The sequence below is a fragment of the Schistocerca serialis genome, chromosome 9, assembly GCF_023864345.2.
Source record: "Schistocerca serialis cubense isolate TAMUIC-IGC-003099 chromosome 9, iqSchSeri2.2, whole genome shotgun sequence".
NCBI classification, from domain to species: domain Eukaryota; kingdom Metazoa; phylum Arthropoda; class Insecta; order Orthoptera; family Acrididae; genus Schistocerca; species Schistocerca serialis.
In genome coordinates this window covers 51,433,056-51,460,768 of record NC_064646.1, presented here as the reverse complement: position 1 = coordinate 51,460,768, position 27,713 = coordinate 51,433,056, and the positions used below count along the sequence as shown (strand labels likewise).

At 40.5% G+C, this 27,713-nt stretch overlaps 1 protein-coding gene across 1 annotated transcript in view; it reads right to left on the bottom strand.

The window, feature by feature from the left end:
• LOC126418545 (cytochrome P450 6j1-like) overlaps positions 1 to 27,713 on the bottom strand; it is a 119,063-nt gene that overhangs the window by 64,337 nt on the left and 27,013 nt on the right. The window contains exon 2 of the mRNA XM_050085360.1: positions 13,273 to 13,559. Within this exon, the coding sequence (XP_049941317.1) occupies positions 13,273 to 13,495 (223 nt within the window). The 5' untranslated portion in view covers positions 13,496 to 13,559. The remainder of the gene's footprint in view (positions 1 to 13,272; positions 13,560 to 27,713) is intronic.

Sequence of the window (27,713 nt, the reverse complement as noted above, 5' to 3'; positions counted from 1 at the left end):
TGTGTACCGTGACGTGCCTACAACCCCAGAGGATATAAAACCACGTATTGTGGCAGCCTGCGGCGACATTACACCAAATGTACTGCAGCGTGTACGACATTCATTACGCCAGAGATTGCAATTGTGTGCAGCAAATGATGGCCACCACATTGAACATCTATTGGCCTGACATGTCGGGACACACTCTATTCCACTGCGTAATTTAAAACGGAAACCACGTGTGTACGTGTACCTCACCCCTCATGGTAATGTACATGTGTGTCAGTGAAAAAGACCAATAAAAACGTGTTAGCATGTGGACGTAATGTGCTGTTCCAGTCTCTTCTGTACCTAAGGTCCATCACCGTTCCTTTTGGATCCCTACGTAATTTGGTGCTCTCCAATACACAAGATCGAACAGCGGAGGAGTGGTACTCAAGCGTCAACTTTAGGTTACAATGTCTCAGGATGTAATTAACATTTTACAATGCAACAAATGGCACTGATTACGTATTTGTTTATATGTTCAGATGTGCTAACAAAACTAACGGGATTCCATTTAAAAAAACGTAGGTTTGTGTTAAAAAACATACTTCCGTGCATTTTTTTATGGTTTGTATGAACCAATTACACTAGCCCCTCTCCTCATGTTCGGTCTGTGGAATCAGTTCGTCAGTATTTGATGTGGTTTACGAAATATATCCAGCAGTAATGTTAGGTGACTCACCCTGTATAGTCCTCCAGTGGGGCGATACAACTTTCGACATCATCTTCAAAGACGGTCCGCAAACTGTTTCGTTACACTGACTCAAACTGGCATTCATGGACCCCGATGTCCCTCTGCTGGCTCAGTCTGATTCTCCTAACAACTCTCCCACCAGTCTCCCTCCCGCTGTGGAGTCTGACAGTGTTTCTCCTCAGGTCACCATGCTGTTTTGTTCACCCGACGCCTCCCCATTGCCTTTCGCGGGTTTCTCAGACATGTCACCCTCCACCCCGTGTGCAGGTTTTGCTGCTACCTCATCAACTATGGAGACACCCTCTCCCTTAGTCACCCTGCTCTGCAACGTACCCCCACACCGCGTGGATGACATTTCAGTTGTCTCTCTCGATGACTGACTTCTCATTCTTCTTACAGGCACTGCGGCTCTGCCAACCAGCGACCAGTTAAAACATCAGTGTTGTGCATAGCCTCACCCTCCCTTGTGAGTGCAACCTGATGACAATTTGCACCTTCATCTCGCTGGACAGCTCGATTAGCATCAGGGCTTGCCACACCTACACCCCACCATCTGTGTTCAACCCACCTGCTCTCAGGCTGGCCGCCGCATCGTCCATCCTCGCTGGCTCAACGACTTCAAGGTGGATGTTCCTCCCAATGCTCCACCTCTGCACCTTGCCCCGGTTGTGGTGGAGGTCCCAATTGTGTGTCTACCAGATCGTACGACCACCAATAGCGTCGATGCCCCCATGGTCTTCCCTCAAGACTCACATGCAGTACTCCGTACTGCAGGAGGGGGGAGGTGGGGAGGGGGAGGGGGGGAGCTGACTGTGTGTCGTCGACAGGTCATATCGACCATAGGCAACATTAATCTTTGGGACTCAGGTCACTCATCCGAGCCGCCATGTTAATTCAGTCTGTTCTTATACCTTGTACTGTGTGCACATGTATGATAATTGCCGAAATATATGTATGAGCAGATATTAGTGGGGACAGTTTATTCCATATACTGTTATTTGTATCCTGTTCCCATAAATTAATGTTTCCAAGTGTCTTCTTTGGTGAAAACAATGTCTTCCAGAGTTTGACTGTGTATTCAGTAACAATTACATGACATGTTTCCTTACTCTCATTACCTATAACACTGCATCAAATTTACCCTGGTCCTCAGGCACATATTCCTGAAAGGATTCAGTCTTGATAGCTGGATCAAGAGCCTTGCAAACATTTTTCTTCATTCTTCTCCTCTTCTCTCTCCCCTTTGGAGAAGGCAGCTCTACCATAAGTGGGAATGAGACTGCATTCTCCAGAAATAAATCTGTCTTTAATACTTCCTCATCCACAACATTTGCAACACATCTAACATCATACTACTCTGTGATGCATTCTCCATACTATCTACCATAAAATCATTGTCTGCAATTCCTTTCTGCACAACACAAAAATCAGTGGCACATATTCTTCCCCGTACTTCTGGCCCAGGCTCTACAGTATCACAACAACAACCATTATCACTGAATGGTGTAGATACTACTGCACTTAAATCAGTGTTACCAACATTCCTAATTACACACTCATTCAGTACTATACCACACACACTTACACTATGTGAACGAAAGTATCCAGACACCCCCAAAAACATACGTTTTTCATATTAGGTCCATTGTGCTGCCACCTACTGCCAGGTACTCCATATCAGCAACCTCAGTAGTCATTAGACATCATGAGAGAGCAGAATGGGGTGCTCCCCGGAACTCATGGACTTCCAACATGGTCAGGTGATTGGGTGCCACTTGTGTAATATGCCTGTATGTGAGATTTCCACACTCCTGAACATCCCTAGTTCCACTGTTTCCAATGTGATGGTGAAGTGGAAACCTGAAGGGACATGTACAGCACAAAAAGTGTTCAGGCTGACCTCGTCTGTTGACTGATGGAGACCGCCGGCATTTGAAGAGAGTCATAATGTGTAATAGGCAGACATCTATCCAGACCATCACACAAGAATTCCAAACTGCATCAGGATCCACTGCAAGTACCATGACAGTTAGGTGGAAGGTGAGAAAACTTGGATTTCACAGTTGAGCGGCTGCTAATAAGCCACACATCACGCCGGTAAATGCCAAATGACGCCTCATTTGGTGTAAGGAGTGTAAACATTGGACAATTGAACAGTGGAAAAATGTTGTGTGGAGTGACAAATCATGGTACACAATGTGGCGGTCCGATGGCAGGGAGTGGGTATGGCGAATGTCCGGTGAACATCATCTGCCAGCATGTGTAGTGCCAACAGTAAAATTTAGAGGCTGTGGTGTTATGGTGTGATCATGTTTTTCATGGAGGGCTCTTGTTGTTTTGTGTGGCACTACCACAGCACAGGCCTACACTGATGTTTTAAGCACCTTCTTGCTTCCCACTGTTGAGCAATTTGGGGATGGCAACTACAGCTTTCAACACGATCGAGCACCTGTTCATAATGCACGGCCTGTGGCAGAGTGAGTAGATGATGATAACATCCATGTAATGGATGGCCTGTAATGAATGGCCTGCACAGAGTCCTGACTGAATCCTACATAACACCTTTGGGATGTTTTGGAATGCTGGCTTCGAGCCAGGCCTCATCGACCAACATCGAATCTCTCCTCAATCCAGTACTCTGTGAAGAATAGGCTGCCATTCCCCAAGAAACCTTCCATCACCTGATTGAACATACACCTGTGAGAGTGGAAGTTGTCATCAAGGCTAAGTGTGGGCCAACACCATATTGAATTCCAGCATTACTGACAGAGGGCACCATGAACTTGTAAGTGATTTTCAGCCAGGTGTCCGGATACTTTTGATCACATGGTGTACTCTGTCTGACACAACAGCTACTTCAGATCCCATATTTTCATTTCTTAACTTCCACCCAGTATTTTGCACATCAAGCAAACTCACAGGAATTTCCACAACCTTCGATTACTGACACCTGTTTTCACTCTCAGCTCCCACCTAAGCACTTTTTCTCTATAATTCCTTCTGCTTGCCCATAATCCTAGCATTCTTTAATGCTGGACAAATACAATTGGTGTTCTCCTCATACCAATCATCGTATCTCTTCTCCATCTCCTCCAGAGTAGCAAAATGCCAATCTTGTTTCCTCTCCTTTCAACGCTTTTTTCATCCTCTAAAGCTGCCATATCTGTATTCATAGTTCATACTTTCTTAAACGTATTCACATGTCTGACATGCACCTGAGCTATATGCATTGCCAAAGCTCCCAATAGTTCCTGTGTTTCTGACTCAGACATGGTTGACTCTCTAACAGTTATATGAAACCCAACAAATAGCAAGAGAAAACACTGAAATAGAGGTGCAGCCACTTAAATATACCACTAGTACAGACATTTTACAACATAACTTGCAATTCAAATGGCTACTCACAGCTATTGTATCATTATCACTCATTTAAACACAATGAATCATACTGTTTGCCTACATTAAAATGCACTGACTGTTCAAAACAGTACAAATTAACACATGTAGTCAGCACTCATATGTATTCATTTCCTTCAGCTTGTACATACAAACACAACCAGACATCTGGCAAAAAAACCCACTGATTCCTCATGGAGGATGGGGGGGGGGGGGGGGACACCATGAACAAAAAGACTACATTCACCAATTTGTAGTGCTGGACTGCTAGGTAAGGCTGCAGTAGTGATCCTGGAGCTAACTATACCTCCAATGTAGGGTGCCTTCTAACAGGACAACATCAGATGCCAAAATAGTCGTTGACCAGGTGGAAGCTACTTGGGTGGTGGTTTGAAGTCAGCTCAAGGTCAGAAGGTCAACGGAGCATCACCCAGGAATGTGAGTAATGCTAACTTGAAGGGTAGATGCCGAACCACTGCCCAAGGTTGTTATTGAAAGAATATTAAACATAAAATATTTATTGTCCATATTGTCCACAAGATGCAACAGTCAAGGTATTGACATTCAGGTGGTGGGTGCTGGTGGGAGAGAAGGAAGTCAGTCTCCACTGTATGTGCTAGTCCACATGGGATTGCTGCCGGGCACTGCCACCAACTGAGGTCCATGACGACACAAGGCCAGCAACCCATTGTACTAGTGCGAGATTGTGCCTGCACTGTATACAGCTGCACACAGTTTCCAAGAGCAGAAGACAAGGGCACCCATGCTTCATCACAGACTGCATACAGGAAAGGCAGCCACCGGCAACAGTAACTGCCCTCAAGAGTAGACACCGGACAGCAATGTCGGCTTGCCCCTCATGGTGATGGAAGATGGCCGCACTCATAGTTGAGCCCTCCACACAGCAGCCAGCAGGTCGAAGGCATCTAAATTCTCCCCATTCATCTCAGCAGGGATGACAGTATTGTGTCTGGCAGTATCAAGGTCCCCAGGAACTTATTGTTCTATTGGAGCTCAAAGACAGCTAGATGAGTAGACAGCAGGCTGGCATAAGTTCCTCCTCCAGGCTGGTCAGCAGAATAATGAGTGGTCAGCTGAATAATGAGCATGTTTCCACTGGAAATGAACAATTTTTTTTGTGAGGGTGACCTGTGTCCATCATGCTTCCATGAGGCAGCAATGGCATCACTGGGCCTGCTTTTCTTATCTGCTCAGCTTTCTTGGTTACTTCAGTATTTCACAACTGTATCTATCAGACACTCTTTCTGCCATGTCACTATAGTGAATAGTAACTCTTGTGTCCAGCTTATGCTTTCTCACACCACAATGCGCAGCCACCATTGTGACAGCGTTTCTTCATCACTCTGATGTCATTCAATTGTGCTGCTGGCTCAGGCAACCAGACTGTACGATGTGTAGCAATCGCTTCTGTATTTGCTGCAATATCTGTGATCCTTCTTCACTGGAATTCCAGCTGGCTATTGACCTATACTGCCCTGCCTCTTGTGTCGCCAAGGAAGGTTACTGAAGTTTATCTTGCTGCACCATGTATACTATTCTGCAGCACTTCAGTACACTAGATCCTAATGTTACTTCCTTCCTTTGTATTTGAACTGTGTCATGTTCCACCAGTGGTCCTGTGAAAGCTGTCTTTTTATCTTGGTGAATTAAATGTTGCTAACTGCTATCAGGCATAAAGTATAATTTAGTATCTGGAAGAGTAGTAATTTTTGATTAAAGTAAGCTAGGCATTATTATGAACTCAGAATTCAAAATTACATTTTTGTGTATAATCTATAAATTCAAACTGTTTACTTAAGACCTGTTTGTAGTTGTATCTACATCAATCAAAACGAATAGCATGCTGACTGCATAGTCCCACATTTTCCAGGAGAATATTGGTTGAAAGCCATATTAAGTCATCCAGTTTTAGGTTTCTCATGGTTTCCTCAAATTGTGTAAGGCAAATGCCCAAGTGGTTTCTTTCAAAATGGCATGGCCAATTTCTTTCCACAATCTGAGTTAGTGCTCTAACTCTAATGACCTTGTCATTGATGGGGTGTCAAGCCTTAATCTTTACTCATATTATTCATTTATGTTTCTAACAGATCCTTAGTGGTGGGGCTAAATATTATCTGCTTTTAGAGTGTGTTCAATTTATGTTGCTTTTACAACATGAAAGACAAGATGAAGTAATATTATGCTAGCCTGTTATGATCCTCTTATTGCTGGGACTACATATTTTTAAATTTACTCATTTTGATTGCTCCTAATGTGACCCACTCACTGTATCCCAATTTTATTAATACCTGAAACTTGAATGTACCCCAACATTTCTCTTGACTGAATGGGAAAGGATGCATATGCATTCTGATTACCTTTGCAACTTTCCAAGGCCAATTATAAAACTTATTAGAACAATTGCGTCACAAACTGGATTGAGATGCTCAATATCTTTAATTGTTGATTATTCTCTTCTGACTATCTGCTTAGTCTTCTAGATATGAGAGTGCCTGTACTGAACTTGGTATCAGTGACCACAAGGCAGTTATAGTAAAAAGGATTATTAAAATACAAAAGTCACTTAAAACTAATTGGAAAATTTACATGTTTAGTAAACTGCATAAAGAGGCAATCATATCATATCTCAAAGAGGAACACAAAACATTTGTCTCTGGATAGAAGCATGCAGAAGAACTATGGCTCAAGTCTAAAAGATAAGTTGACCAAGCACTGGACAGATATATACCTAATGGAAAAGTTCATAATGGGAGGGACTGTTCATGATATATAGACACTGTAAAATACTTCTAAAATCAGTGACTGCTGCGTAATAGGTGTAAAGCAGAACATAGGACTACAGTTAGAGAAATGCCATATTAAATGTCTTCAGCTGTCGAGAAGGCAATGCAAGCTGCCTTCAATAACTGCTGTAGCAGAATCTTATCACAAGATCTTTCACAAAACCCAAAGAAATTCTTGTCATACATACGAGCTGTCATAGTCATCAAAGTTAGTGTCTAGACACTCATGGATGACGAAGGAACATGGCACTGAAAAACAAAGCAAATCACTAAAATGAAGTGAGGCTCCCGGGCCTGATAAAGTCCCAGTCAGATTCTAAACAGAATTTGCAGCTGAGTTAGGTCCTATTTTAACCATAGTATACCATATATCCCTTGAACAAAAATCTGTACCCAATGAATGAATGAAAGCACAGGTCACACCCATATACAAGAAGTGTAGTAGAAGTGATACACAAAACTACTATCATATATTTTTGGCATCCATCTGTTGTTGAGTCCTAGAACATATCCTGAGCTCAGACACAACATACATCTTGAACAGAAATGACCTCCTCAATGCCAGCCAGCATAGACTCAAAAATCATCAATCATGAGAAACCCAATGTGTACTTTTCTCAAATGACATCCTGAAAACCATGGATCAAGGCAATCAGGAGATTCAGCACTTGTTGACTTCCAAAAATCATTTGCCTCTGTACCACATTAGTGATTAGTAACCAGAGCACCATTATATGCTGCATGAAACAAAATTTATGAACAGATTGAGGATTTCTTAGGGAGGATGCAGCCTGTTATCTTGGATGGAAAGTTATCAACTGAACAGATGTAACATGTAATCTACCCCTCCCAATTTATATCATTATTTTATACATGAACCCACAAATAAATTTAATAAATAGTGTCAGATTGCATAATTGATAGCATATTTTGTAAGTTCAAATGTTTAAAAAAAGTAATTTTAACTGTACATAAAAAGCTAGTACATATCAATTGTAACAATGAAATAAAGTAATTTCTTTTGCTGGTTTACAGCCTGAAATATGCCACATTGTGTACAAAATCATATGAAATTCTTTTAGAAAAACAACTGAGATAATGTTTAGTGTCCTCAGGTATATCTGTATATAACACAGTGCTCTGTAATGAAGTACCATCTCAGAAAAGTTGCACAATATTCACTCAGAGGGAAGAGATTTCAAAGTGATGCATAGATCAGTAACTTGTTTTAAGTGCAGAAATGTAAAATTATGCACTTCATGAAACACAGAAAGGTAAATTCCTGTGACTATATCATCAGTCATTCACAACTGGAATCATTTGACTCATACAAATACCTGAGTATAACAATTTGTAAGGATATGAAATGGAATGATCACAGGCAGGTGCAGACTTCAGTTCATTAGTAGACAATTAGTTTTAGGTTCCATGGATCATTTGCATGATTAATCATAATGACGTTGAACAAGTCAGTTTACATTCATATTACACATTCATATATAAATATAGCTACATGCTGACCGTTTACAATTCTTTTTAAACAATTCAGATGTGAATTAGTAAGTTCTAGCACCACCTTTTACAAACATAGAACTACTTCTATGGATCAGAAAGAGTTGGCAAGGAAAAAGTTTTTCAATTTATTTTCAGATTTAACTTTGTTGTCAGATGTTTTGTATCACTGAGTAAGTGGTAAAATGTTTTGGTGGCACCCTTTTGCACCCCTTAAGACAACCTTAATCTGGAATAATTAATATAATTTATTTCTTCCATTATTGTAATAATGTACATTAGCATTCCTTTTGAACTGTAGTGGGGGTTATTTACAACAAACTTTATGAGGATATAAAAGCAGTAGTCAAAGTGCCGGACTCTTGCAAGAGACATCTTCTAGACCTTGCTGTCATGCACCCATGCCAACTGCATCTTCATCATAATCATCATCATCATCATCATCATCATCACCACCATCACCACCACCATCATCATATACGAGGGCGGTTCAGAAAGTAACCTCCGATTGGTCACAGTGCGGGTTGTGGGGGGAGTAGCGACGCCATCTGTGCGTTCACGCACTCAACAGGTCAGTCGGCATCAAGCCGTGGTCGAGTGAACGTCGTACCTGCGCTAGTTTAGTTTTTGTGGCAGTTTGAAATGTGTGCTGCAATAGAAAACCCCGCCAAATGTGAAGTGCGTGCTGTCATAAGGTTTTTTACAACCAAAGGATATTCTGCAGCAGCTATTCATCATGAGCTTTGTGCCGTGTACGGACCAAGAGCTATGAGTGAAGGAGTTGTCCGTGAATGGGTACGTTTATTTAAAAGTGGACGAGAAAACGTTCATGATGAAGAGAGGAGTGGTAGACCATCATTGGTGACTGACGAACTCGTTCAGACAGTTGATGCAAAAGTTCGTGAAAATCGACGTTTCTCAATGTCGGAGTTGTCTACTGGTTTTCCACAGATTTCTAAGACTCTCTTGTACGAGATAGTGACAGCAAGATTGGGTTACCGTAAGTTCTGTGCACGATGGGTGCCCAAAATTCTTACCGACCACCACAAAACTCAAAGAATGGCCTCTGCATTAGACTTTCTGTCACGTTATGAGGACGAAGGAGAACCATTCTTAAACAGAATCGTGACCGGTGACGAAACCTGGATTAAGTACGTGAACCCTGAGACAAAAGAACAATCAAAGATGTGGGCACATTCAAATTCACCTACCAAACCAAGAAAAGCCTCGCAAGATTTTTCTGCCAGAAAACTGAAGGCAACGGTGTTTTGGGATGCCAAAGGGGTGTTGTTGGTTGAATTCATGGAACGTGGTACGAGCATTAATCAAGACATGTACTGTGAAACAATAAAAAAGTTACGACGGGCTATACAGAACAAACGCCGTGGTATGCTGACTTCCGGTATCGTTTTTTTGCACGATAACGCCCGTCCTCACTCTGCTCGCAGAACAACGGCCCTTCTTGAGTCCTTCAAGTGGGACGTTATCAACCATCCACCTTACAGCCCAGACCTGGCGCCAAGTGATTATCACCTCTTCATGCATTTGAAGAAATGGCTCGGGTCACAGCGGTTTGATGACGACGAAGAGCTCAAAGATGCGGTCACAGGCTGGCTCCAGGCACAAGCGGGTGATTTTTATGCAGAAGGAATTTCAAAGCTTGTGAAGAGATACGATAAGTGCCTCAATCGCTATGGAGACTATGTAAAGAAATAGTGCAAAGATGTAGTTGTAAGATGTATATATTAAAATATTTTTATTTAACTTGGTGTATTTTTTTAAATCAACCGGAGGTTACTTTCTGAACGGCCCTCGTAACATGATTCTGGGTGAGCACAATATATTATACTCACAGAATATTTTTGAACAATCAAAATCTTCTTTGTTAAACATGAGTTACAGCAGAATATTATTACATACCACATTACTGAATGAAAATATGAAGAATATGTTAACTTACTGATTTGTCTCTTCCCCACATTTGCAATGATTTGAAATGCAGATGTGTCTGAACTGAGTTGTTTTAGGAGTTCAAAATGAGGAAATAATTCTCATCAATAGAGACACCAAAAATTTTTGAAATTTCCACCACACTCATTATTTCCTCACCATGTGTTACATTTATTATTGGTCTAGGTGTGCAGAACTGAATATGTTGTCTCTTCTGAAATACTTTCAAGAACTTTTTTTGTATTTCTTTTGTTGCTATATATATGTTTGGACCGATTCAAAGACAAGTTAAATCTGCACAAAAGAACTAATCCTGGAGTTGTTGCATATTAGATCGACAGTTGGCCACATATACAGGGTGAGTCAAAAACAACTTTACAGCTTTTAAATGATATAGAAATTTATTGAGATAACTTACAGAATCAGCAGATGTGTCATGAGTGCCAGTGTAGTGCACTGTTAAAATGGCTACTTTCAATGGTGCAGAGCACACTCACAGTGTGTTTTAGTTTCATGAAATGAACATCAGTGAAGATGACCGAGATGGGGTGGTTTACTACCAACAAGATGGTGCGTCTTCTCATTTCCTCATGGAAGTTCGAGGTTTTCTCGATAATTGCTACCCAGGTTGATGGATTGGCTGGGAAGGACCAATTGCATTGCCACCTCACTTCCCAGACTTGACACCACTGGATTTCTTTCTCTGGGATTTCATTAAAGCCTTTGTGGACGTTGCTCCCCTACCAAACAGTTTCACCAACCTGAAAAATTGAGTCTATGCTGCCTTTGCACAAGCTATGCCTGATTTTCTGCAGTGAGTGTGGGAAGAAACTGATTACCAATGTGATGTTTGCAGCGTCACAAATGGTAGCCACATCTAACCAAAATGACACTTGACACTTTTATGTGAAACTTGAGGTTGTTTGCTACAAAATAACACATCTACCAATTCTGTAAGTTATCTTAATAAATTTCTATATCATTCTAGAGTTGTAAAGCCCTTTTTGACTCACTCTGTAGACTAGAAAACGATAGTGGATACAAGATTGAACCTTGTGGAACACCATAAATGATTTCCCAAGTCAGAAGGGTCTCTCCTGACTACATTGGTACAATTATTAAGAAAAACTTTCTGTATTCTTTTTGTTAGATATGATATTATACATTGGTTGGCTATACAATGACCTTCATAAAACCTCAGTTTGTCTCGGAGGATATTGTGATTCACAGTCAAATGCCTAAGATGCATCATAGAAAATGTCAACCATAGTTATTTTGTTATTTAATGCTTCTAAAATTTGGAGAGTGCATGTGTAAATGGCATTTTCAGTTGAGCAACTCTTCTGAAATCCAAACTGCAATAAACTAAGGATATTACTTTTGCTCATGTAGAATACTATTCTGGGGTACAGAACCTTCTCAGAGATTTTGGAAAATGGTGTCAAGTAAAATGGGATGGTAGTTATTGACTGCAGTTAACCTACAAGGAGATTGCCTACGGATTACCTGTGCACCCGTCTTAGAATATCTCTTAGAAGTGTGGCACCCATATCAAATAACTAACACGGTCAAGGGAGAAAATCACAGGACTGTTGAAAAAGCTGAAATAACTGACATTTGAATAAAGACACCAATTATCCTATGGAAGCCTACTTACAAAGTTTCAAGAACCAGTATTAAGTGAAGAGTCTAGATATTTTTCTTCACCCCTTTTCATATTGCCCTTGTAAGGAGCATGAAGACAAAATTAGACTATGTACAACACACGTAGAGGCATTTAAGGAGTTATTCTTCCAGCATTCCATACGCTATTGGAAAGAAAAGAAACCCTAACATGTGGTACAATGCAAACTGCTATCTGCCATATATTTCTGCAGATGTGGCAAGGTGCTTTATGTTTCAAAAAGATCTATTCTCCCTCTTGAAAGACAATCATCATCTATGGATGACAGTGATGTCTAAAGAATAATTGAGAACCCAATCAATAAACAGTGTCTTTCACATGGTTTAGTGGTTTCAGAAACTGCCACAAAACATTTTGTAAACAGTAAAGTCATTCCCATCATTCTCTGTTTTTCCATCAGTAGTTGCAGAATTACTCTTACAAATTTCTCATGAGACATCATGAAGCTGAAATACTCTAAGAAAGAGACAAAATAGAAAAATCTACCTTTTGCCACACATCATTAGCCTAGTTCTGAAACTGTTGATGGAATTCAAGTCATTTATTACAAAATTATCTGCTTATAGATTAAAAGGGCAGAAAATTCCTGATAGTTGCATCACATGCAGTGTTCCCCGTAATGCTGCATGACAAGTAGTACTGTACTGTAAACAGGTCTTTGTTGAAAAGATGCAGGTAGCAATTTCATTTGAAAGATATTACTGTAATCAAGTAAATATTAAGCTATCAACAGAAGATAAACAGCACGTATTTAATATAATAAGGTATCAGAAGCTTTTCAACAAGTTCTTTTAATTTACTACATTTAGCAAAGGACTAATAATATCATTATTTACAGTTATAGATTATTGTTAATACAGTGCACAGCTTAAATTTTTACAGGTTGCCTGTTTTTTGTTAATCTGTATATGTACTTGATCCAAACCTCTCAATGTTCTCCATCATCTGACTGTTGAGTTCCAGTGTCCAGACATAGCAGCCATAGCAGCTTGTGTGAATATGTGTGAATGTGTGTATGGAGAAGGACTTTGTCCAAAAGCTTAACATTCTAGCAGTATTTTTCAATATGCCTCTCTGCAACTCAGTGTCTCCTCTAGGTGATTGGTAGCACTCTATCCTTTCCACATTGTCATACATGTTTGACAGGCATATTGAGGACAGTAGAGTGCGCAGTGATGACGGTATACGAGATATATGGGCACTGTTACCTATGAGCTGATGCCCGTGTCCGCGCTTGTAGCAGTGGTGGAGCAGCTCCCCCATCTGGTAACGGCCCAGTACTACTGGGGCCACGTCCCCCACCAATGGCAGAGGACAGTTCATCACGGGGACGCCGAGTTGTCGCCAGAACAGTGGACGCCACACCAGTGACAGCACTGCCAGTATCACCGTCAGCAGTGCTGACAACCATATTCCCAGTACGGGCAGCATGCTGGAGCAGGTTGTTTGTGGCTGCGTCGTCTCAGCTGTGTGATGAGCCCGGGTCCTCTGGAGTCTGTGTATGTCACACAGAAAACATTTCTGTGTAATTACCTTTTCTTTTAATTAACTGTTGACATTAAATATACGTGATAGCAGTTCATAAATTTCTATCAAGAAGACCTGTGTGTTTGTGAGCAAGAATACCCTGATTTCTAAATTTTAGCTAAAAAGTGGTGTGGAAAAATGTGGCAATGTTTATGCACAATCAACAGAAAATCTGTCTTGTGGCAGTGGGTGAAACATGGATCCATCATCACACTTCTGGGTCCAGGCACCATTAAAATCTTTTAAAAGGTTAGTGAGAGTTCACCAGTGATGAGAAAGACTATTTTGTTAGGCTCCCTTGGTATAAGCCAATTACTTGAACACAGGCAGAACATAACTGTAGGCAGAATATAACTGGTCTTAATTGTATTTTGTTATGTTTGTGACAACTGTTGACTGAAAAATAATCACAACTGGCATTAAATTAAGTTCTCAAGAACCAGCACAAGGCTCCAATCCATGCAGCAGCAGTCACAAACGCAAAGACACATCAGATGATTAGAATTGTTTCAACTTCTTCTTCTTATTCAGACCTCCTGTGTAACTTGAAATTTTGATTTGCTTGGGAGAGATTTTCATCAAAAGAAGTGTACCCTTCTCCTTTAGGATGCACAAAATGAGAATGCTGCTGGATCAAGTCTGGTTTCTTCAAAGGAATCCATTTAATATTTTGCATTTTTTACGAGTTGTCCATCTATCATTATTTTATTTTCATTCATTTCCATTGCAGGCACTGTCTGTGAAATATGCTAAAGACGGATTACAGTTAATGCTTATCTTTACTTACATTGTTAATTATTAGTGCAGGTTACTTTTTCCAAGAAGTGTAGCTGCAGTTATGCACAAAATCATCTACATCTACATCTATGTCTATATCCATATTCTGCACATCACTGTGAAGTGCATGGCAGTGGTACTTCCAAGTGCATCTATTATTACGGCTTTCTCCCAATCAGTAAACATATGGAACATGGAAAGAATGACTGTTCAAATACCTTTATGCATACTGTAATTGGCCTAATCTTGTCTCCTTGATTCCTATGGAAGTAGTATGTAAGGAGTCATAATATATATGCCTAGTTTCACCACTTAAATTTGGTTCTTGTAACATTCTAAATAGCCTTTCAAGGGATAGTTTGCATCTATCTTCAACTCCCTCCCCCCTCCCCCACCCCACCCCCTGCATCTCTGTGACACTATTCTATGAATCAAACACACAAACCTGTGACCATTCTCGCTGCCCCTATTTGTGCACATTCAATATCCCCAGTTAGTCTGATCTGGTATAGGTCCCACAAATTTGAGCAATGTGTGGGACCTATACCAATATCAATAAATGAATCACACAAGTGTTCCATAAAAATTTTATTTGTAGACTAAATGTATTTCTCTAGTATCCTACCAATGAAAAGAAGTCTGCCACTCAGTTAATGCAGTTTAAAACAAAACTAGCAAAATTAAGTGATATTCAGGCCAGTCATAGAAACCAGGATTTGCAGGAAGCCGTCTGTATGACATTCCTAGGAATGCAACTGGATAAAAATCTATCGTGCAGCTCACATATACAATACTTGCAAATAAATTAAATAGCGTAGCATTTGAAATGAGGATATTGTACAATGCTACCAGTATAAGCATAAGAAAAGTAATATATCACAGTTACTTTGAGTCAATAATATAATATAGGGATTGTATTTTGAGCTAACTCAAATCATGCGTGTCAAATATGAAAATTTTAGAAAACTATCATTAGAAACTCAATGCACAATGTAGACCGATAGCCCTAATTTATTTGTAGTAAATCATTTTCAACAAGATTACAACACCAGAAATCAAAATAATTTTATGCTGCCCACCCACCATTTAAAACTTTATGCTCAAACTCCACATTATATGGGTATAATTAATTGAAAGGAAGAGAACTGCTCAGCATAAATTTAGAAGCACTTAAAAAAATGTATGAGAAACTAGTTCTGAAATGTTATTATTTAGTAGAAGAATTCATGAATGACAACCTGCAAATTTGAGAAGGAGAGAGCAAGAACTTAGGACTGTTAATTTTTAAAAGTTTGTTACTTCATCATCATCATCATCATCATTTAAGACTGATTATGCCTTTCAGCGTTCAGTCTGGAGCATAGCCCCCCTTATACAGTTCCTCCATGATCCCCTATTCAGACCTAACATTGGTGCCTCTTCTGATGTTAAACCTATTACTTCAAAATCATTCTTAACCGAATCCAGGTACCTTCTCCTCGGTCTGTTACTTTTGAAGAAAAATTACTAATTGCTCAATTAATTAATTATCAGTACAGTATATTATATTACTGATCTTATAAGGAAATTGTAGATCCATTTTTGTGTTTTGACGAGTCTCCTGTACACTAAGTCAATGACTTGAAATTGTATGTTACAAGACAATAAACTTCTATTCTGTTCTATTTGCCTACAACTGAACCTATGTGATTGTTCCATTTCATATCCCTACAAACTGTTACACCCAGGCATTTGTACTACTTGGCTGATTCCAACTGTAACACACTGAGCTTATACTCATAACATACTATGTTTTTGGTTTTGTGAAGTACAAAATAGAAAGTGCATGAGGCAGATCCCAGTTAAAAGTTCATAAAGTGTCAACTACATGATGCTAGAAAAGTGTCCAAGTTCATAGCTGCAAAGACTAAAACGAAAAAACTAAGTTCTTATACAGTAGGCACTGAAAAGTTTGAGTTTGAGTCACTCACCGAAATCAGTGATTTTTCTGAACTTGACAAAGTTTCGCTCATGATGTTGAGAGAGCATCTGAATGCTCTTGGCCTTCGCTACACATCTCCCTTGTGGTAGGGAACTGCTAAACTGCTGCCTGTCACTTCTGGTAACTGACCTTTATGCGAAAACCAGTTTGCACACAGTGACCAGTCAATTGGCTCTTCCATCATAGTAGTGATGAGTTTGCAGGTATTTCATTTGGTCTAGACAGTTTTAAAAAACACTTTTTTTCCTGAACTGTCCACCCACATTGGTCATTCAAAAGAAACATGCAACATCTGTATGGTGAATGTCGAGCTGTTTAACTGTGTGGCCAGATTGTATCAACCTGTGATAGAGACTGTGCTTATTGATGTATCATTTTCAGACAACACTACAATTGCTTCTGGATTTGAAAATATCAGTAACCAGGCCATTTCCTGAGTGCCAGGTTAGGACTAATTTACAAATTATACTGCATGCCAGGCATTACTCCTCCTGACATCTGCTGAGAAGTAGCTGCAAATTCCAAATGTAAGAAAGTTGGAGGAAATGATTTACACCCACTGGATGCATGTATTTCACCAACACCTAGGTTTAAAATCTAGTAAGAGCTTTCTACAGTCAACATCTGTACTACAGAAATCAGCCAAGGAAACCAGAGAGAAACAGTGGTCAGCCAAAAAAGTCATCTCGAAGTAAGGGTTAAAATCAGCACAACGCTTACCAGCCAGACCACATGGAGATCACTAAACAGATGGATGTTGACAAATCTGAGGTCAACCCAATGAAATGAGGATACTTACAATGAAATATATGTCTCAGTGTTCATGCTACCCTGATTCTTGCAATAAGAAATTGTTAAAGGCACCAAGAAAATGCTATAGCAGTTGCTCATTTCTGGGCAAAGATTGTATGGATTCAATTATGTGTGAGTGTATATGTATAAATTCATTTTATTCCCTTTCATGAAATTGTAAATTTGTAAAATCCTATGTGTATGTTTCTGACTTTAGTAAATAAGTAAATTTTTGAACACAGAGAAAGTCAGGATTTTAGTTTTGCTACAACTCTCTGTCAGTAGTTTTAAATTCCTACTTTACTTTCCTGATCTGATTAATTAAATAAATTTTTGGACATACCAAAAATCAGAATTTTCATTATGATACAACTCTGTGCAAATAGTTTCAATATTCCTACTTTACTAAGTGGAAGTCTGGAAAGAATCATTAAAATATTTCAAAAAGTAAGGATCACACTACAGTTTTTCCAAGTTGGAACACACTGATCTTAATTCTCACAGCTATTAAATGTGCACCTCCTGCTATACTATTTCTGATACATTTTATTTTTTTTGTTTTAACGTTTTGTTGTCTGACTAATGTTACAGGGCTCCTACACCATCTCTGAAAGCAGCCACATTCTTCCAAAGTGACACAAGCAATGTTCTTGAAAATACTATGAAATTATAAGACAGAATTGATTGCCAGTACTTGGCTTGAGGAGAAATGTCAGTACTGCTGATAAACATACATACAAGCACATACACTACCTAACTTTTGGAACTAATTGTTCCTTTCTTGGGGAATAGAGAGGGGAAAATTGGGGAAGGTTGAAGAAGAAAGGTACTTCATTCAGACCACAGGATGAGAGAGAGAACCAGTTGTGTGGATGAGGAGAAATCACTATCTTTGACCTTCTACTCTCTCTGATACACCTCTGCCCCTCACTCTTTCATCTTAGTCTCACCACATCCTCACAATAGGTGGGTCCCTCTTGTCCTGGGGTCCAAGTTCCTTTTTAATCTTTCCCAATCTAGCCCTCCCTACTCCCTGAGAAAGGAACTATTAGTTCCGAAAGCTAGGTAGTGTATGTACTTTTATCTGTGTCTTTTGGCATAGCTGACACTTCTCCTGACGATTAGTACTTCCCAACAAATCCTTCTCACTATTTTACAAAATAAATTTTTTACTCTCACCCTCCCTGAGAATGAGTATCAGATAATAGTTACATTCTTCTACAGTGAAACAGTCTTATGATCATACAAGAGAGGGCCACCTTAGAATGTACGTACCCTATTCAGTTTGATCTTCATCAAACTTCTCACTGTTGCCAACTAGTCACACTCACTACATAGTCTAGTAATTCTATTGCTGTAGGGACTCAAAGTTTCTAAAGATTTTGGCCTAACCCTCAAACTGTAGTTTATCATTCAAAAGAACTAAAGGGCTAGTTGGAACCACTGCAGGGTCTTCTTCTGTATACCCTGGATATGTTAAAGTCCACAATCTTCCAGTTTTTCCTTCATTTTGATTTGAGCATAATTAGTGCACTAAATTTAATTTTTTGTTTGTTATTATACATTAGCTACTCCATTCTTTGAGCATACATTTTTAATCTCATCATCTTATATTGGCTCTGTGACGGACTTCATATTCAAGTGCAGAAATATGACGTTCTTAGACGGCCATGCAATCTACATTTATATCTATACTCTTCAAATCACTGAGAAGTACATATCAGAGTGTACTTTCCATTGTACCTTATTTTAGGGTTTTTCCCTATTCAGTTTGGTATGTAGCACAGGAAGACTGACTGGGTCAATGCCTCTTGCTTTCATCATCCCTGCACAAGTGAAATGTAGAGGACTGTAGTATGTTCCTAGTTTACTCATTTTATATTGATTCATAAATCTCTAAAAGAAGGCTTTGTGGGATCATTTGTACCTGTCTTCAAATGTGCGCACTTTTATGTTTTTCATCATTTTTCGGCTGGGTCAAACAAACCTGTGACCATTCATACTGTCCTTCTTTGAGATTTGCTACATTTCCCATATGCTTGAGCAACATTCTAGGGTGGGCTGCACAAGTATTTTGTAAGCAATCTCCTTCGGAGAACAAAATTTTGTTTTGTGGATCAAAACACTGACATACACGACACGTTCTCAGACAGGGAAAGTGCATTAGTGATTATATGCACAATTAAGGGGTTGCTTGTATACCTGTGTGGGACCAGATTCACTTTAATCATGGATCATAAAGAGATGGTAGTGTTATTCAGGCCACACTCCGGTTTCCCAGAAAGAAAATCAAAACACCTCAAACATTGAGCACTTTTCCTAAGCCTTTACAATTATCCGCCTAAGTACAATCCAACAGTGCAACACGCCAACATGGCTGCATTATTATGCCTTCCTACAGGACTGGACCCAGTTTTCAAGAGGCAGTAAATTTATGTTACCACACAGACATATAAAGAAGACATGCCTCGTGAGGATTTCCACAGCCCAGTGTACCTCTTGTAAGGGAGACAACTGCAAACACTCCTCCATCTCCTGGCCTCACAACTCCAGGATCCCAGACTCAGCATTCAGGGCACTGCTCAGCAGGAACACCAGTGTGGGCACACTCCTGTGGAGCAAAAGACGCTTAAGCAATAGCAACAGTGCTGGACATCCATGGACGGTGCATCACCTGGGTGGACACATCAAAGAGTTGGCAGCACCATCATACAAAACAAATCCATCCATGCCTACCAACTGCACCATCGCCACCACCGGTGCTACACACCACCAGTGCTACACCATGAACAAGGATGACCTCTGTTTCCAGTGTCACAAGTGTACAGATGCAACCTACACCCAAGAGAACGTGTAGGAACATCAGTACACACAGAAATGGCAATGCCTGCATAGCCTCAACAGTCACAGCCAATTATTCCTATGTCATTGCAACCCAACATGATGCCTGATGTTCCAGTCTTCACATACAAACCAGTGTGCTTAATTACCAGGACACCAAACACACCAAGAAAAAAACACCATCTCAAGAGCTTCCAGCCATACACATCCATTTCAGGGAGGGGAGAGGTCCTGCACCTCAGCATGGTGACTTTGAAAGCCTGCTGAAAAGCATGGAACTGGACCTCAGCTTAGTTGGACCAGTTGCCAAATGCTAGTGTCACCTGTTGTGGTGCCACTGGCCAACCAGCATTTGCAGCAGCTGAATAAATAAATCACTACATGACATAAAAGGGAGTCATGTATTCACTTTGCTGCTGTGTCATAGCATAGTCTTGTTTCTTGGTCCCTGCTTCACTACGTTTTTGGTTTTCTCTCTTTGAGTTGCTCATTTAGTCATACCATCTCCACTTGCCCATTTCCTTGTTGTTCTGTCTTGTCTCTTCAGTTTAAATGGTTCATCACTTGGTAGGCCAAACTGGTTGGCCTATTCTCATTCGGTTCACATGTCACTATCGATATTTGGTCACAATACCTATATATTGTTCCATCTGGGTATTTGTGTAAATTTTTGATCCCAGTTGTGACTGACTGATACTACAGTCGTGGCATACTATACATCTGCGTTTTATGAAATGCACAAAAATTACCTTTCTGAATATTTAAAGGGAGTTGCCTACCTTTGCAACATTAACAAATCTTGTGAAGATATGAATAAACATTTGCACAGCTTTTATTCAGATAGAATTTCATTACAGCAACATGCACCATCTGAAAAAAAAAATCAAAAGTTTCTTATAATATTGTGTGCCAAGTTATTAATGTTCAATGTGAACAGCAAGGATCCCAATACATTTCCCTGGGGCATGCCTGAAGTTACTATGTCTCAGTGACTCTAGTCAGGGCAACATGCTGTGTCCCTCCTGCCAAGTATCTTCAGTCTAGTTACAAATTCTGTTTGCTATCCCATATTATCATACTTTTATGAATAAGTGTTGGTGTGATTTAGAGTCAAGTGGCTCCTGGAAGTTAAGAAATACTGCATCTACATGGGCACCTTGATCCGTGGCTTTTAGGATGTCATGTGAGAAAAGAATGAGATGGATTTCACATGACAGATGGTGACCGGTGTGGATGAGGTTATTCTGTTCAAGGTGCCTCATTATGTTTGAGCTCTGAATATGTTCCAAAATTCTATAACAAATGGATTTCAGTTATACTGCATGGTAGTTTTGCTAATGACTTTTGTTACTCTTCCTGTGGGCTTAAGTGTAACCTGAACTTTCATCTAACTACTGACCACAAATTTTTGTTTGAGGGATCTATAATATATTGTATGATTAACAGAGGGGCCTAACTCAGCCTCAAATTTTGTATACAATCTGATACAGACTGAGTCATGACTTATTTAATACTAGTGGTCATAGCTGTATCTCAGTGCAACTGACACTAATATCCGTATCACTCAATTCTGCTGCATGGTGAGAATTAAACTGAAGCAGTACTCCTGATCCTTCTTGGTGAAGGAAATTTATACTTTGCTTCTGTCAATTTCACTTCCTGTAGCATCCATGAGTGTCTTGACAGTGACTTCAAGTGATACTGGTGGTATTTACATATAACCCAAATTTCTTTAGGTTGTTTAAGAGGTCAGTTCATAAGGTTCTGTAACGGTAAGCAGTGAAGGCTTCATGCGTACTTCTTTCAACATCCAAACTTGTTTCATTTAGATTCCCTCTACTTACACTCCTAAGCTTTGTTTTACATTATTGTGCACTGGTTGCTGTTTGTTTAGAAGTTTCTTTACAGAGACTGTATACCACAGTGTGTGTGTCTCATCATGAATTGTTCTACTAGGTGCATATATTCACAGTGCTTGATCTTCTATTATTACATTCTCCATCCTAGACCTGAATGCCTCATGTTCCAGACGTGTTAGTAGTACCTTTTTATATAGATTACTGAATGTGTTAAGTTTCATGACACTTTAGTTGTCCTTTGTACTTTGATGATCACTTTACTACACCTGCCCCATGGTCACTAGTATGCTACAAGTTTCAGTGTGGGTGTCCTCGAACTGGTCATGTCAAAACATATCATTAAGTCTAACATATTACTGATATAAGTGGGTTTACTAACTTTCTTACCTAAGTATTTTTTGGAGAAGACATTTAGTATTGTTTACAGGATGTTCGTCACTTATGAAACTGTACTTATTCCAAGCAATTGTTGAATTACACTGGTCAACAATTTTTTTTCAAACTCTCAGTTGCGTGAGCCTTTTTTACTGACCCTTAATGTTTTTGATCAGCTGATTTCAAATCTGAAATTGTTTTTGCCCTGCATGCTCTGGTTTTCTTGCAAACTTTTTGATTCCAGCTGTTTGCAGTTACATTAATTGCTTGTACATACAAGAGAGGTGGGACAACTACATGATGGCAGACTGTAGCTGGGGTGTTCAACAAGATGTTCCTGAAGTAGTCTGTAAATTGAAGAGCATTAGATGAATTCTGGTCTCTCTCCAAACTTGCAGCTGACGTATTAGCCTCTAGAATGCAAGAAAAATGTGTACTGAGTATCTTTCAGATATGTTAGCCAGCTTTTTGTGCCTAGTATTATGCCAGATACACTGCTTTTTCTGGCACTTTGCTGTGAATGCAGCAGTTGAGTGCTATGATTTTAATAGTTCCATATGTGAGGTATACTTCTTTGACTCTTATACTAATACTTCAGGCTGTGTGCTGCTTGGCTGACTGCAGAGGGAAAAACCTTGAGTGTACGCTACACACAGTCTGAAACCTCGGTCCATGATGTTGTAATGTATCGTTTGTGGGCTAGGACCATCAGTGTTGGTTTCACAGCCTATGCGTGACAGGGACTATTCTCACACTAGGAGCAAAGTGTCCAGTCTTTATTTAATCCAGGTAATGGGTTGTGGCCTGACCCAACCTTTTAGTTTCTGAAGCCAATGTTTTCCACAGAATGATTAGCACATCCTAGTACCTGCTGGGAAAAAACTCCTGAAAGTGTTGACAGGCAGCAACACTTTACATTAGTACTACGAAAATTAAATGGCCAATCACAGTACCTATTTTCTGCTCTTTAGGCTGAGTGGCTGAAAAATCTGCATGTGAAAAGAATGTCATTGAGCTGTGAGCAGCTCCCGAAATTGAGGAATCAGTCGGGAGACCTGGTGGGGTGTAGGATAAGTTTAGAGCCCTGTGGGGTGTAGTTTTGCGGATGCATATTTTGGAAGTCTGTAGTCAGGGACCAGTAAAGTTGTTCTCTCTGTGTAGAAAGTTCAGAGCGTTGGGAGGTAGCGTTGCTCACGTCCGTAGGTTTAACCATAAAATACCCTACACGTGCCTCCTGGGTGGTGCTAATTGAGCAACAGTGATTACAGGCAGCCAGACTATCCATAGGATCTCCTGGCAATGACATATCAACTAAATAGCAGAAACAGTTCTTTTCAGAGCTCATTAACAAGAAACATTGGACCAACTATCAGACTCCTTCAACTGAATATCGAAAGCATTAGCAGGGCAAAGTGTGACTACCTGTCAAAATTTTTGCTGGACAACAATATCGATGTCGTCGCCATTCAAGAAACTCGTGTTTCCAGCGAAGAAATATTCCGAAGCCGAGGTCGAATTCCTGGATATTCTGCACTTGGTGTAACTTACCACGAGGTGTATGGAATTGCTACGTATGTCCGTAACAACATAAACGAAGCTTCGCTGATTTCTGTAAGTGTGGAGGCAGATATACATACAGTTGTCATACAATTGCACGGCATTACTATTACAAATGTTTACAAACCACCCAAAACAACATGGCCCGATTTTGTCCTACACACAGCAGAACATCCTGCAATTTACATAGGAGACTTCAATAGTCACCATGAACTTTGGAAGTACTCTCAAAATGATGAAAATGGGAGCATGCTTACAGAATGGATCGAAGAGAATAATCTTCATCTAGTGTTTGATGCCAAAGATCAAGGCACTTTCAGGTCAGCTGCTTGGGACAAGGATTCAAATCCTGACTTATGCTTTGTTAGCTGCAACGAAACTGGCTTTCCCATCAACACCACAAGGAAAGTGATAGATGCCTTTCCTCACAGCCAACACAGACCTGTAATAATACAAATTGGCTGCACTGTTCCTGTCATACGATCAACTCCGCATGCTCGATGGAATTTCCAGAAAGCCGACTGGATGAAGTTTTCAACGGAACTGGATAAGACCATTCGATGGATACCTCCATCACATAATAACTATCAACGCTTCATTGGTGCAGTAACAGCAACAGCTAAAAAGTGTATGCCAAGAGGATACCGAAAAGAATATGTTCCAGGATGGAATGAGGAAAGTGAAACACTGTACCAATACTTTCAGCAAAGTGGTGACCCAGAGATAGCTACGGAACTATTGTCCAGCTTGGACATGTCTCGGAGGCAGAAATGGGCAGAAACAGTCAAAACTATGGACTTTACCCACTCGAGCAGGAAAGCATGGAGTCTTCTGAGAAAACTGGGAGGAAGTGCACCAGCATGCAGAAAAAATTCCGAAGTAACACCAGACCAAATTGCTTCCCACATCATTACCACCTCAAGAGTACCTCCTGACAAGAAACATACAAGACATATCAGACGACAGCTTCGTGACCTTAAAAAGAAGGCATCTCCCTCATCTGAGTATACCCATCCCTTCACAGTTTCAGACATTGACTCTGGACTGAAGGACCTCAAACCTCTTAAGGCACCTGGATTCGATGGTATCCACCCAGAATTCCTGATCCATATGGGAGGAAAAGCTAAGAAATGGCTGGCAGAATTCTTCACTGACATCCTGCTGACTGGTCAACTTCCATCTGAGTTTAAAAAGGTGAAGATAATATCTGTTCTGAAACCTGGCAAACCCAGCAACAGGGTAGAAAACTATCGCCCCATTTCCCTACTCAGCTGCTGCTACAAGCTTTTTGAAAGGCTAATATATAACAGAATAAGTAGCGCTATCTTAGAGAACGTTCCAGTTTATCAGGCAGGCTTCAGACCAGGGCGTAGCTGCTGCGACCAAGTATTGTCTCTCACATCCTTCATAGAGTCAGGATACCAAATGAAGCAGAAAACATCTGTGGCATTTGTTGATCTACCTGCCGCCTTCGACACTGTGTGGAGGGAAGGCCTTATCTACAAATTTCTCCGCATCATACCCTGCAGAACAATGGCTCGACTGATTAACAGCATGCTAAGTGATCGGAAGTTCCAGGTAATCACTGGAAGCAACATAAGTAAGGAGAGGAAGCTGAACAACGGATTGCCTCAAGGATCAGTTCTCTCACCCTTACTGTTCAACCTATATCTATCTGATCTACCTTACACTTCGTCCAGAAAATACTGCTATGCTGATGATCTGGCTCTAGCCGTCAAACACCAGGAAATGAAGACAACAGAAGAGATTTTAGCCAATGACCTGTCTGCATTAGACAATTACTTCAAAATCTGGAGACTCCAACCCAGTGTGAGTAAAACAGAAGTGTGTTGCTTCCATCTAAATAACCAGTTGGCGAACGTAAAACTGGAGGTAAGTTTCAGAGGCAGAATTCTTCATCACAACTGGAACCCAAAATATCTTGGTGTCACCCTGGATCATACACTATGCTTCAAACAACACCTTCTTAACTTAGCTCAAAAGCTGAGGACTCGAAACAACATCCTCCATAAGCTATGCGGAACTACCTGGGGATCTTCAGCAACCACCCTGCGAACTTCAGCTCTGGGCTTGGTATACTCAAGTGCTGAGTATTGTGCACCTGTTTGGATGAATAGTCATCATACAAGGCTTGTTGATACCCAGCTGAATACGACAATGCGCATAATATCTGGCACAATCAGATCTACTCCAGTTTATTGGCTTCCACTGTTAACTGGTATAATGCCTCCTGATCTACGCAGATGTACTGTCCTTATGAGAGAATTCCACAAGATCTCCAGGAATTCTAACCTACCCGTGCATAGCGACCTGCCACTTTTAAATCGCAAGAGACTGAAATCACATCATCCAACTCTGTGCGATGCTGCTGACATGGTTGCTAAGAATTTCAAACCTCTTGAAGAATGGAAAGGTCGGTGGGAAGCAGTGACAGATGTGCACCTGCATAACATCTTCTCAGGTGCTAAACTTCCAAGTGGATTCGACTTACCACGCAAGACGTGGTCTACTCTCAACAGAATCCGTACCAGCCATGGGCGATGCAGGGATGCTCTCTTTAAGTGGAACAAGCTGCCTGATCCAGCTTGTGACTGCGGGGCTCCATACCAGACTGTTCACCACATCGTCAGTGAATGCAGGATTCGAGCCTATCACGGCGCCAAAGAGGACTTCCTGCTAGCAACTCCAGATGCAGTGCGCTGGATTGAAGGACTGGATATTCAGTTGTAAAAACAAACTTAAGTTTCTTGTGTGCCAATATGTACATATATATATGTAATTTCATGATATGTCTGTATTAGCCATACGCTAAATAAAAGAGCGTATTTGGAAGTGCATTCTCGTGTGCATGTGTGGGAAACAATTTAGTCTGTTGCCTGTTTTCAAGGAGGCTAATGATGTTTACTGAGCTTACATGGACTGTTTAGGAAGGGGTCACATAACAGAGCATGGGGCAGCTGGCTAGCAGGAGGTGTTGTGTAATGAATAAAGAGGACTTGATGACGAATATTAGATGATAATAAATAGCATTCTACTCCAGCAAGGATTCGAAGGGTGGAGTTCTCATGCAAGTGATTCTCTTTGCTTTAGATTGTGATCCTGTGTTGTTCACAGAAGAGATGGGAGTGACCAGTTGGTGGTGGTGTAGTGACTGATCGCGGTGTTTGTTGCCTAGTCCAATGGTCAGACTTGGAAGCTTTTGCATCATCATTTTGAAAAGCAGTCAGATAACTAGAGAGGATTGAGGAGAGGGACAGAGGAAGTGACTGGTTTAATCCTGTCTTGAGGATCAAATCAAGGCTGGTGACCCTTGCTTTAGCTTGATAACATATGTGTAGAAGGGCATAAAAATTATCCAGGCCCACCATCAAATGTTGCAGGGAGGTCTACAGAGCAATAGGTCTTGTGATTTGTCTCATGCACCAAATGGCATGAAAAGTTCATGGACTCTAGCCACAGTTGCAATCAGGACTTCATCAGAGACTACAGAATGTCTGAGACAAGGGACAGGATGGAATACTTCAGTCAGCAGTGCACCCTGAGATATTTATGAGGTGCCACTGTCTCAGCTCTATGGCACAAATTTAAGAAGTTACTGCCTACCTTGTTACTGAATCTTCAAAGTCAATGGTTCAGGTTTCCTCCTCGACTCAGGATGAAGGGGCCACAATCAATTCTGAGTGCAATGCTACAGATTGTAGGATTCACTGAAATCCTGTGATTAAGACTGATCCTGTTAACATTTGTTGACATTTGGTGGAATTCCCCAAGTACTACCTCAGAGCCCAGATATCATAAGTCATTTGTCCCAACATGCACCACAAGCTATAGCTGGTAGCAGTGCATTGCCTCAGTGCCTGCTGGAACAGCTTCTTCAGCCTTAGAATGAAGACCTGAAGCATTTACACTGAGTGCCTGA